We start from the raw sequence: 12,326 nt of genomic DNA, 5'->3' as shown, positions 1-12,326 counted from the left end.
ATGTAGAATAACAACACTTTCATTGCTTTGTGATTACTCGCCTCGTTTTGCTATAATAAGTTCTTTGTTTCTCTTGTAAAATTGCGGCAAATGGACATAACACGAATTGCAATGATTTTCCCCATTTGTCCATCTCTATGGCATATCGTCACTTCAAATCTATCGTAGAAAAGGACCTAAGTTGTTGTGAACAAGCATCGAATTGATGCACAACAACACTTATCCAGTCAAGCGTGAGTTGCTACGGTGTTACCGCTGATAGGTGCTGGTCCATTCAGTTCTAACATGGCAACTACTGATTTTCTAGGAGACCCTGTTACCTTATTTATTGAAACACCCTCGTATCTCTATTCTGAGCCTCTCTTATTTATATTAATGTGAAGAGAGAACAGCATCTGCTGACAAGTAAACATCAACGCCCAGTTAGTTTCAACCGATACAAATTGCATTCCTGCCGTAACTCTATGGCTTATTTAGAACAGATCCATAAACGGTTCGTCGAATAAGATCGGGATAGAGGATAGATACCAACGGTTCCGATGTATGCTCTCCGGGACCTAACGTTAAATAAATAAATAAATAAATAAATAAATAAATAAATAAATAAATAAATAAATATCGTGGTCAAAGCTATCAATTGTCCAGTTTTACATGGAATCCGAATGATGGGAACGTGACTTTAATTTCATAATTTCCACAAGCTCTGGTCGTGATTAGAATCACGGAACATTTTTGAGAAGCAAGCGATCATAACGCTAGACTATCGCTGTCTTGAATGAAATCGTTCAGATATTTGATCTTCGTTCTGGTGATTGTAAAATGTAGAGTTATTCAAAGCAACAGTGACAACTTTCAGTCTGTTGTGCGGGACGGCAAACTCATAATCCTTCAAGGGGAACCCATGCCCAGAAAAAGAAACAAAATGCATGGTTTGGGCGCTCTGGCGCGTCAAAATTTGTCAAAGCCTCGGATATGGGGAAGGGTGTGCGTACTATATTTTGTCAAGTATCCTCCACCAATTCAACCAGAGTATTGTGCAGTACATTACGTTACAAAAGGGGTTTTAACTGTCGACCTCCTAGTTGATTACAGAGACTACACGTACTGCACAGTATTTGACAATGTGCGTCACTCTCTGCTGGGTTCGATGCCGTTTCAATCCGGTGGTATTTGAAGGTGCTCAAATGCACCAGCCTCATGTCCATCCAAACTTAGTCCACAAATATTTGACCATATTTTCCTTTCTGAACCTGGATGGATAGTAGTAAAATATTTAGCCACCCAATACCGGAACATCTCTGATAATAAGCAGTCAAAACACTGGTCTGATCAAAATTACACCCATGCAAACTGCACTATTATTATTATTATTATTTTGCTAGTTGTTTCACGTCGCACCGACAGAGAAGATAGGTCTTACGGCGACGATGGGACAGGAAAGGGCTAGGAGTGGGAAGGAAGCGGCCGTGGCCTTAATTAAGGTACAGCCCCAGCATTTGCCTGGTGTGAAAATGGGAAACCACGGAAAACCATTTTCAGGGCTGCCGACAGTGGGGTTCGAACCTAATATCTCCCGAATACTGGATACTGGCCGCACTTAAGCGACTGCAGCTATCGAGCTCGGTATATTATTATTATTATTATTATTATTATTATTATTATTATTATTATTATTATTATTATTATTATTATTATTATTATTATTATTATTATTATTAAAGGTTAGTGCACTGTAGACTTCAACTGCACAAAGCACCAGTATAAATGGGCAACGTGTCGGCGACGTACGATAGAAGGAGAGAACAGGTCACCTGACTAGCATAGTAGAACGTATGTAATCCTTGCTGGGAGATTAAATATTGTCTGTGGCTTGGAGATCAGCTATAATAAGACCAAGTTCATTACTACGTATAGGTATTCAGTAATCATGACATCACTTCGCGCCTAAAGCTTCTGAATGAGAAACCTGAACGTGCTGAGCAGATAAAGTAATCTCATATGCTGTCACAATAAGTAATTGGAATACTGCTAAGAAGTCAAGGTCACGACTGAGCAAGGATAAGGTATGTTTATGAATGATTACGTTTTTACCACCGGGCGAGTTGGCCGTGCGGTTAGGAGCTTGCAGCTGTGAGCTTGTATCCGGGACATAGTAGGTTGGGGCACAACTGTCAGCAGCCCTGTAGATGGTTTTCAGTGGTTTCTCATTTTCACACCAGGCAAATGCTGGGGCTGTTCCTTAATTAAGGCCACGGCCGCTTCCTTTCCACTCCTAGGTCTTTCCAATCCCATCATCACCATAAGACATATCTGTGTCGGCGTGACGTAAAACAAATTGTAAAAAAACGTTTTTACCAAAAAAATGTACAATTTTGCGAAAAAGGCATGCCTTTCAACAGTAACGCGTACGCACGTGTGTATGTGTATTTATGTGTATGTGTTCTTTTAAACTCAGTTCCCTCTACCGAGCAGTGGTCGGGTGTCGACATCTGGACCCCAAGATTGTGGATTCAAAACCTACATACAGTCAGAAAGGCCATTCGGCACTTCACGCCGTACGATGTGGGCATGTAAAATATTATCTCTGGTCACACATTTTCCGTTTTCCATCTCTGTACGGTGTGTCTGGTTTCATCTCTGGTGTTAGTCATCATCATCATCATCATCTGTTTACCCCCCCAGGTTCGGCTTTTCCCTCGGACTCAGCGAGGGATCTCACCTCTACCACCTCAAGGGCAGTGTCCTGGAGCTTCAGACTCTTGGTCGGTGGATACAACTGGGGAGAATGACCAGTACCTCGCCCAGGCGGCCTCACCTGCTAAGCTGAACAGGGGCCTTGTGGAGGGATGGGAAGATTGGAAGGGATAGGCAAGGAGGAGGGAAGGAAGCGGCTGTGGCCTTAAGTTAGGTACCATCCTGGCATTCGCCTGGAGGAGAAGTAGGAAACCACGGAAAACCACTTCCAGGATGGCTGAGGTGGGAATCGAACCCACCTCTACTCAGTGGACCTCACGAGGCTGAGTGGACCCCGTTTTAGCCCTCGTACCACTTTTCAAATTTTCGTGGCAGAGCCGGGAATCGAACCCGGACCTCCGGGAGTGGCAGCTAATCACGCTAACCACTACACCACAGAGGCGGACTCTGGTGTTAGTAATAATAATAATAATAATAATTATTATTATTATTATTATTATTATTATTATAAGGATAGGTTACTTAGGAAAATAAACGGCTCGGGCATGGAGGGTAAGATAAGCAGAGGGAGATCAGGACGAGTATGTTTAGACTCAGTTTTCATCAATCATCAATGATCTGCATTTGGGGCTGTGGCCCAGGGAGCATATTCCCTATCAGTTGTTAATCTAGCCCTTTCTTAAAAGTTTTCAAAGAGCTTGGAAAATGATCGAACATTTCCCTTGATAAATTATCCAATCCCGCACTCCTTGTCATTTAAATTCGTCTTCTTGAATTTCAAATTACCCTTCGTATTATTACTACTTTTAAAGAGCCTCCGTGGCTCAGACGGCAGCGTGCCGGCTTATCATCGCTGGGTTCCGTGGTTCAAATCCCGGTCTCTACATGTGAGATTTGTGCTGGACAAAGCGGAGGCGGAACAGGTTTTTCTCCGGGTACTCCGGTTTTCCCTGTCATATTTCATTCCAGCAACACTCCCGAATATCATTTCATTTCATTTCATTTGTCATTCATTAATCATTGCCCCAGAGGAGTGCGACAGGCTTCGGCAGCCGGCGCCATTCCTATCCTCGCCACTAGATGGGGGCTTCATTCCTTCCATTCCTGACCCGGTCAAATGACTGGAAACTGGCTGTGAATTTTCATTATTACTACTTTTAAAAGCTCCACTCGAGATCATTCTTCTACTAATGGCATTCCATCTGTCCCCTGACAGCTCGGATCATATCGCGTAGTCGATCAGCTAATCTCCTTACTCCCAAGTCTTCCCAGCCCAAGGTTTGCAACATTTTCGTAACACTACTCTTTTGTCGGAAATCAAGAACAAATCGTGCTGCTTTCTTTTGGTTCTTTCCCAAATTTTGCATCAAGTAATCCTGGTTTGGGTCCCACACACACTCGAACCATACTCTAATTCGTTTAGTAGTGTAACTATTAATTGTACTGTATATTGTGAACATTGTAATTGGACAAAAAGCCTGTTATTTTCATCACTGAATAAATAAATAAATAAATAAATAAATAAATAAATAAATAAATAAATTTGGGGCTTACCAGGGACTTACAGGCCTTCTCCTTTCCACCCTTACTATAGCCCCTAAATACCCTCATAATTACATGAAGAGATCTGTAACCTTTCTTTAAAACTTCCTTAATGTGATTACCCCAATGAAATGAAATAACCCCAACAGCACTTAACGCCCTAAAAAGAGCTTTGGCTTGACGAGCGACCGCTGCTCAGCCCGAAGGCCTGCAGATTACGAGGGGAATGAAATGAAATGGCGTATGGCTTTTAGTGCCGGGAGTGTCCGAGGACATGTTCGGCTCGCCAGGTGCAGGTCTTTCGATTTGACACCCGTAGGTGACCTGCGCGTCGTGATGAGGATGAAATGATGATGTAAACGACACATACATCCAGCCCCCGTGCCAGCAAAATTAACCAATGATGGTATAAAATTCCCAACCCCGCCCGGAATCGAACCCGGGACCCCTGTGACCAAAAGCCAGCACGCTAACCATTTAGCCATGGAGCCGGAAACCCCAATGAAAATCATTCATTATAGGTACTCAAAATCATCCCTATGGTGTACCATCAACACAGTAATTAGAACTGAGAGGTCTTTCCCTCTTGGTCAAACTTACAGCTTGGCTTTTCATGCCATTTACCATCATACCATTGTCTTCTGTCCCACACACATGGTCTAGGTTTTCTTGTAATCGCTCAGAATTCTGCGACAGTATAACATTACCCGCAAATAGCCTTCTCTGTGATTGCAGTTCATTACTCATACCATTTACATATATAGATAATAAAGAATAGAGGTCCAATGTTTCACCCTTGGACCCCCTGTAATATGAGGTGAGATGCTGGAATATTTTTAAAATTGTCATAATTTTTGGGGGAGAAACATCAAGATAATATGGAACTGTAAATGAACATTGCAAGATACGAGAATTGTGGTGAAGTGATTTTTTTGGTATGTAAATTTTATGTAATTGATAATTTAAATTAATGTCAGCAAGCAAAAACACTTGGGACGTTTTAAATTGAAGAATTTCTTGAAGAATTATTTGAAAAATTTTTATTTATTATATATGTCAAAATTGTAATCTGATGAAAATGTAAAGGTGCTTTAGTTGTGGAACATCCAATACCGCATGTGCGGTTATGGCTGTTGAAATAGGTGTCGAAATAGGAAATCTCGAGAAGTTGCTAACTAACTTAATATGACCATATATGGTCATGCATTTTCATTCGCCAGAATAACGAGATTTCCTATTGGCGAAAAGATAGGGAATCTAGTGGAATTTTTTTCCCATTGGTGGATTGTGATTAGTCAATTTCCGGCCTTAGGCCGCTTCGCGTGTGGGACGCAATTAGGCGGCGTCTATTCCAACTGACCGTCCTCGAGTGCGGTTGTGTGCCCTCGAGGGCTCCCCTTGGGAACCCCAGTTTAATATGGTAAGTGTTATTTCAATGTTATTCTCAATGTTTTCTGGTTTCATTTAATTTAATTTAATTACTTTGGTATTTCGGTATTTCCTTGCTTAATGTCACTTTTAAAGTTTTAAATTTAACGTGTCTGATTTTGCCCTAGATTCCCGCTGATGGTAATTTCATATCTTCTCCTGTTTTTTAATCAACAACCCATTCGTTTGTGTTTTTGGATTCGTAATTGTATCAGTTTGTCAGAAGCGTTAAGTATCAGCTGCTTTGTGATTTAACCTTGTTTTTGTAATTTTTCGTTTGTTATTTTTAATATAGTTGAGCTAGAGGGTGTTTCTTGTAAGTCTTTTCTCCCCATAACGTCATACGTTCCCATGGACCTCATAGGGCATCCGAGTACCTTCCACTCTCCTCTCTTAGTTGTCATTTTTAGGCCTGTAAGTGTTCCCTTGTATTTGATTTAATATTGCGTATCGAAAGATACTCGTCACGTTTCCATGTTCTAATGTGAATTCCCGCCACTGCGTCATTTTACTATTTCCTTATTCATATTATTAAGTGTGTATATTATTTACAACTATTCTTTATTCACCATTTTATGTCAACTATTATTATATTTATTATTATTATTATTTCATTATTATTACTATTGTGTACGTGTCGAGTCTCGAACAATCGTCACACCCCTTCTTAATCGTTACAGGATCAGATATCTCTGATTTTCCTATTTTCTATTTTTTACGTGTAAGAGGTGTGTAACTGAACAAGATCACAGATGTAGGTGCAAATAAAGGATTGTGAAGGTGTTTCGTTTTAGCAACTATTCTGTAGATTGATGATTTGCTCGAGGGATATCGCAAGTGCAAGTGGCATGAGTAGGGGAAGTATCTTACGTATCCTAAATCGTCATAAATTCCATCCAAATCAAGTCTCCTTCACTCAAGAAACGATGGAAACTATATTTGTGCCTGAATGTTAAGACACGATACAACGGATTTGTCACGCATCTTGTTTACTGACGTGGAAACGTTTTAAAATCGATTCAATTTTTTTTGGTTAGTTGCTTTACATCGCACCAACACAGGTAGGTCTTATTGCGACGATGGGATAGGACAGGGCTAGGAGTTGGAAGGATCGAATTTTGGTCCATTTTCAATATATCTTCAAATGCAAGTAAATGTTGTTGAAAATATACTTGAAGTATATTACATTTCTTTGTGACAAATAAAAGTTCATTGCGGTTGGATTGTATGACATTATATACCCAAAAGGCATTATTGATTATTGTGGCATGTAAATAGACCACGCTTCTTGAAATGGCGCTGGATTTCATGATATTCTTAGGTGACACAGGAAAGGTGGGTAGAATTGTCATGTACTTTATTATATCTCAAAATGGGAAGTCGAAGTATAATCTGTCTTTTGTCAAAGGCCATAGCAAAATATAGCTTCCACCGAAGTCTCAATCCATTAATGACTGTGACAATGTGGAAGCTGCTGAGGTATGGGCGGTGCTGAGTAATGACTAGAGGGCGGATTTTGGCATATTTACAAGTTTTGTTTGTTTCAAGATATAATATGCTCATAAGAACTGAAGGCGAATCACACCACTTGAAATCGAATGGCTAAGTTGTATAGAGCATATAATTGCTTATACAGGGAATACGTGCATATTCTTGACATACGTGCATATAAATGCATAATTGCTGTTTTATTATTATTATTTTGTATAAAACAACATATAATATTGTATATTGATATTCAAATTGGTACGACTATGCAAGGAAATGAATATGTAAAAATTCCGTCCGCCAACGGAAGCCTTTAAAATACACTGTTCTAGACAGTCGACAGTATTAACAATAGCTTGACAATGTGTAATATTTTGTCGGTGGCGGTTACGTATTCGGTTCGAAAGTTGGAATCATAGAAAAATAATGTTTTACGAGACCTGAAGTAGTGGAAAAGAGAGATCCTTCCTCGATGCTTGGCCGCCCCAAAAAGAATTCTTACTTATATAGAAGAATTAAAACAGAAACAACCTGAAATTAAATAATGTCACCATTGTCTTTTTTCCTATGACCTTGTCACTAGTAGGACCTAACCAGTCCAGACAATTTGTCTTGTCCAGACCAATATTTTATAGCTCTATCCTATCTTTACAGTTCATCTTTTGTGGATAATGCGCCGGCTTTGGCAAACGTGTTTAGTGCATTGCGAGCTTGCCGCAGCCGTCGCTATGTTGGGTCTACATAGTTTATAGGTACTTACATTTCTTAATTGTATGAAGAGCAGTAACCACTAGAAATCATGCACAAAGAAAAAGCAACTATAAGTATTCTGCTTCAGCAGTTGATATCTGGAGAACAAATCTTATACATAGAGGGGAAACAAGTATTTTGCAGAGTATGCAATAGTGCATATATGAGTGCATGTATTTCTGTTTTTAGCGCATAGATGCATGAATATTTTTCCGTTTTAGCGCATATAAATCCTCCTTCTAGTAACGGCATTCAGAGCATGGCTATGTGTCTGGATGTTAGGTAGCGTAGATAAATGTAACATTACGAGAACTGTTCTCATTGGATGAAATGGAACCCCGGCAACGTTCCTAATCGGCGTACTATATAGGAACTTTCCGTCAAACGATGTCCACCTATTTGTTATCCCCCACATCCTGCGAGAAACCTGTACCTACAGCAAGAGAATGTGCCGGATTATCGCTCCCGGACTTGGCCGATTGGTTCGATGAATACTCTAAGGACATGAGGACTCTTGCCTGGCCCTCAAAGTCACCTGACCTCAATCCTATATAGTTCATCCGTGATGCTGTCGAGAGGGATGTGCGCGCACAGGGCTCTGCCCCGAACAATCTCCGTGCAATATGGGAGGCTGTGAAGTGATTATGGATCAGTATGGCTCCCAAGTGTTTCTAGTATTTTGTAGAGTCCACGTCTTACCGCACGAAGAAAGGAGATGCAACACGTACTATCCAGTGTAGTATTATGTAACTACTTTGCATGACGTGTTGTGTAACCTCTTTGTATTGAAGTATCGATTACGACAAAAATATCTTAGCACTGCTGGTGACGTCTGGTCATGCTGCACCTGCTCTACGAGTCTTCTGTTCCGTCTAACGAAATTTCCTTCTTGAGTTTTGACCACGTATTTATGGCGAATCGCCGATCTCCTAGTGACCATTCCATATCGACGCATGTCCCGAATCCAGACCTTGTCTCCGTCTCGGAGAGATGGAAGCGTTCGCGCCCCTTTCCTTTTGATCAAAAAATGGTTTGTTCCGCACTTTTATTTTAAATTCGTTCTTTATAAATTGGTTAAACTTCTCCTGAGATACCAGTTGGAAAGTCATTACCGATCGTAAGACGGATCGCAACTTTCTACCATACATGTTGTGTTATGTAACCTCTTTGCATTCAGCGTCATTTTCTTGTGCTCGTTTTATTTCTTGGAGTTTACAGTCGAAACGCTCGGATAATGCTTTCTACAAATATTTGTTTTGGAAACATATATCAGAGCTGAACATTGTGAAAGGCTTGCTAATGAAAGGCACGCGGATGTTTATACCATGATAGCTTCGACAGGAAATGTTGGATAGATTACACTGAGGACACCAGGGTCAGATTAAATGACAAGGACTGGCCAAAGAGTCGTTGTGGTAGCCGGGATGCTCAAAGAGTTTACATAACTCGTCATGCAAAGAGGTTACATAACACAACATCCAGGTATATCTAATTCAGAGAGCACACCAAAATCTGATGGTGTACTATTAAAAATTTGTAGTAGTAGTGCCAAATTTTAATATATTCGCATTTTTTAGATGTTTTGTATTTTATTACACCCTTATAATAACAAGAATATTACTGTATTTGTTTTTATGTCCCATCAACTTCATTTACGGTTTACTCAGAGGTCGAGGTGCCAGAAACATACAGATAAATCTGCCGACATGAAGCTAGTTTATTTCAGCACGTTCGTATACCACCAGACTGATGCTTGTTGCCTTCAGGAACAAATAAAAATATTTTTTAATAATAACAATGTTATTCGCTTTACGTCCCACTAACTACTTTTACGGTTTTCGGAGACGCCGAGGTGCTGGACTTTAGTCCCGCAGGAGTTCTTTAACGTGCCAGTAAATCTACCGACACGGGGCTGACGTATTTGAGCACCTTCAAATACTACCGGACTGAGCCAGGATCGAACCTGCCAAGTTGGGGTCAGGAGGCCCGCGCCTCAACCGTCTGAGCCACTCGGCCCGGCAAGATTTTTTTTAAAAAAAACTGTGCTATCTTTCAATATATTTCCAAGTGACAGGGGGAGTTTGTTAAAAGTATTTTTCTTCACTTTATTATGCTTCCAAATGACACAGCATATTTTGTTAGAATGATTATGAATTTTTTTTATTTCCAAGTGAAACATGACGGTTGAACCAGTATTGGAGTTATGTTATAGTCTGTGTTCCCAAGTAAGTGAGAAATACAAATACTTATATCAGATAGGAGTTGTTCTGTCTTGAAAATAACTCAGAATTACTCAAGTTAACTACCAATTATTAAGACGATGATACAACATATCTGCAAAAAAATATTATCACCTATCACACTTTTAAAGACAGTTTATAGCTTATCTAATGGAAACTTGATCAAACAATTGCGAGATATTATGCAAGGCTACACCAGATGGAATGGTATAAATAGAGATCTCTCATCTGTTCTTGTCAGTCGTGAAAATCTACCGTGCCAGACAGACGTCCATCATGGATATGAATTCAAAGGGTAATGCGAAGAATTCTCTTTCCAGTCTTTTCATTTTAATTACTATAAGGTCTAATAGTAATAAAATCATTTTATAATGAATTTTATATTTCTTACCTTCGAGGAGAAAATTATATTGTAGAAAATAGCGGAGTCTTTCGGCAAATTGTGAATGATTTTTGGAGGTTTACATTTTCTCAAAGCAGGATTTCAACCTTTTCATTGCGCCGTCTATATGGTTGCCATCCGTCCTGCAGGAATAATGGATTTTTAATCGTTCAGCATAAAATAGTGATGTTGATGTTAACTGTGCGTTTTGAACGTAAAAGTTTAAAATAATAAAAAATAACAAAAATATTTGCGCCGTTTTCGTTCGTGTGTTCTTTTTATCACTACTGATCTGCATTTAGGGCAGTCGCCTAGGTGGCATATTCCCTATCTGTTTTATTCCTAGCCTTTTCTTAAATGATTGCAAAGAAATTGGAAATTTATTGAACATCTCCTTGGTAAGTTATCCCAATCCCTAATTCCCCATGAAATTTATAGTTTAATTTTCGTGTACGGTACAGTTACATGTTCAAATATGTTTTCTTATCTTCAAATAATATAATACACAAATATATGTAAATGTTTGTTGTAAAAGTGAAATTCGGAAATGGAAGTGTAAATTTTCTGTCAAACTAAGGCAGTGTTCTTAATGAAGGTGAGGCAAAGTGCGACAAATGAAACTGTGTTGTGGCAATTTGATATAAAGGTGTTAATAATAATTTCGTATGGTGCAGTCCTCGTAAGGCAGACCCTCTGCCATGTATGAGAAACTACGTGATAGTATGGTGGAGGATAATTTTGTGTGGTGTGTAATTTGCAGGCATGTTGAGGACACCACCAACACCCTTTATCCCGAACCAAACGTTCACGATTAATATCCCATGATCAGAACAGAAATCGAACTCGAGACCAGCCACGGAGTCGGACTAGGTGCTTGTGATATTGAAAAGCATATTAACAGCGAAATTCTTAAACAACTCAGTTAAGTCCAGTGAAGTATTTGCCCAAAATACTCTTTAGGTCAGACAAGAAAATCGGATAACAGAACAAACATTAGCATTTCGTATAGCGTGTCGTTATCACTCCTGCAATTCTATTGATTGCACGTCTAAACTAGAGTTAATTTTAAATCTTAGCCGTAGAATACGCCTATTTTTTCATTCCAGCTCTGGGTCCCTCGGTAAAAATCCTCGTGTTCCAAAAATGTGTACTATAAAACATAGCAAAATATAATAACTGATATGCAAAGAAGAAAGACCAAAGAGTATACTCAAATACTCAAGGTTTCAACGTTTCTAACTCAATCTTACCCATAAATAGATTCGATACGAGAAAATATCTTTAAAACCTGCCATCTAGACCGCTAAATGAGGCTTCTTATGGTACAATCCGTTAGTCAATATGACATATCGTTTAGCAGCAGTTAATCTGTAAATGAGCTTTGCAATATTGTATATATGCATATACTTCGTATGTCGATCTATATATATTTATTGAAGTCTATTTGTAGCGATAGAAAGGGTGTGACTGTAATAATTAATATTTTACAAATCGATGGTGACTCTCTGCTGGAAGACGTCTGCTATTGTAATCATTACTCTCCACATCGATTTTGATTGGAAGTAGGAATGGGATCCTTTTCCAACTCCTGTGTAACTAGTATTAGTCAGGAGGAACTGCCATTGTAATGAACAATTTTCTTCTCGATTTGACTGGCAGAAGTCAAGGAAGCATGCAATTTTGTTCAAAACTCCCCTAACCGATTGTGTTTGGGTGTAGGCAAGTGTGTCCGCCATTATAAACAAATTTACCCATCTAAAATTTGACTGGTATTAGGCATAGTTGCCTGCTATTATAATGGA

General features: G+C 39.4%; 1 protein-coding gene across 2 annotated transcripts in view; it reads left to right on the top strand.

Annotated features, from left to right (window-relative positions):
* LOC136880953 (excitatory amino acid transporter) overlaps positions 1-12,326 on the top strand; it is a 273,345-nt gene that overhangs the window by 50,319 nt on the left and 210,700 nt on the right. Inside the window, exon 1 of one of the 2 annotated variants that reach the window (XM_067153498.2) lies at positions 10,392-10,437. The exons of the other annotated variant lie outside the window; for it this stretch is intronic. Within the exon in view, the coding sequence (XP_067009599.2) occupies positions 10,419-10,437 (19 nt within the window). The 5' untranslated portion in view covers positions 10,392-10,418. Of the gene's footprint in view, positions 1-10,391; positions 10,438-12,326 lie in introns of those variants that run through there. 2 annotated transcript variants of the gene reach the window in all.

This window comes from Anabrus simplex, chromosome 9 (assembly GCF_040414725.1).
Source record: "Anabrus simplex isolate iqAnaSimp1 chromosome 9, ASM4041472v1, whole genome shotgun sequence".
NCBI lineage: Eukaryota > Metazoa > Arthropoda > Insecta > Orthoptera > Tettigoniidae > Anabrus > Anabrus simplex.
This window is presented reverse-complemented; position numbering and strand designations above follow the sequence as displayed.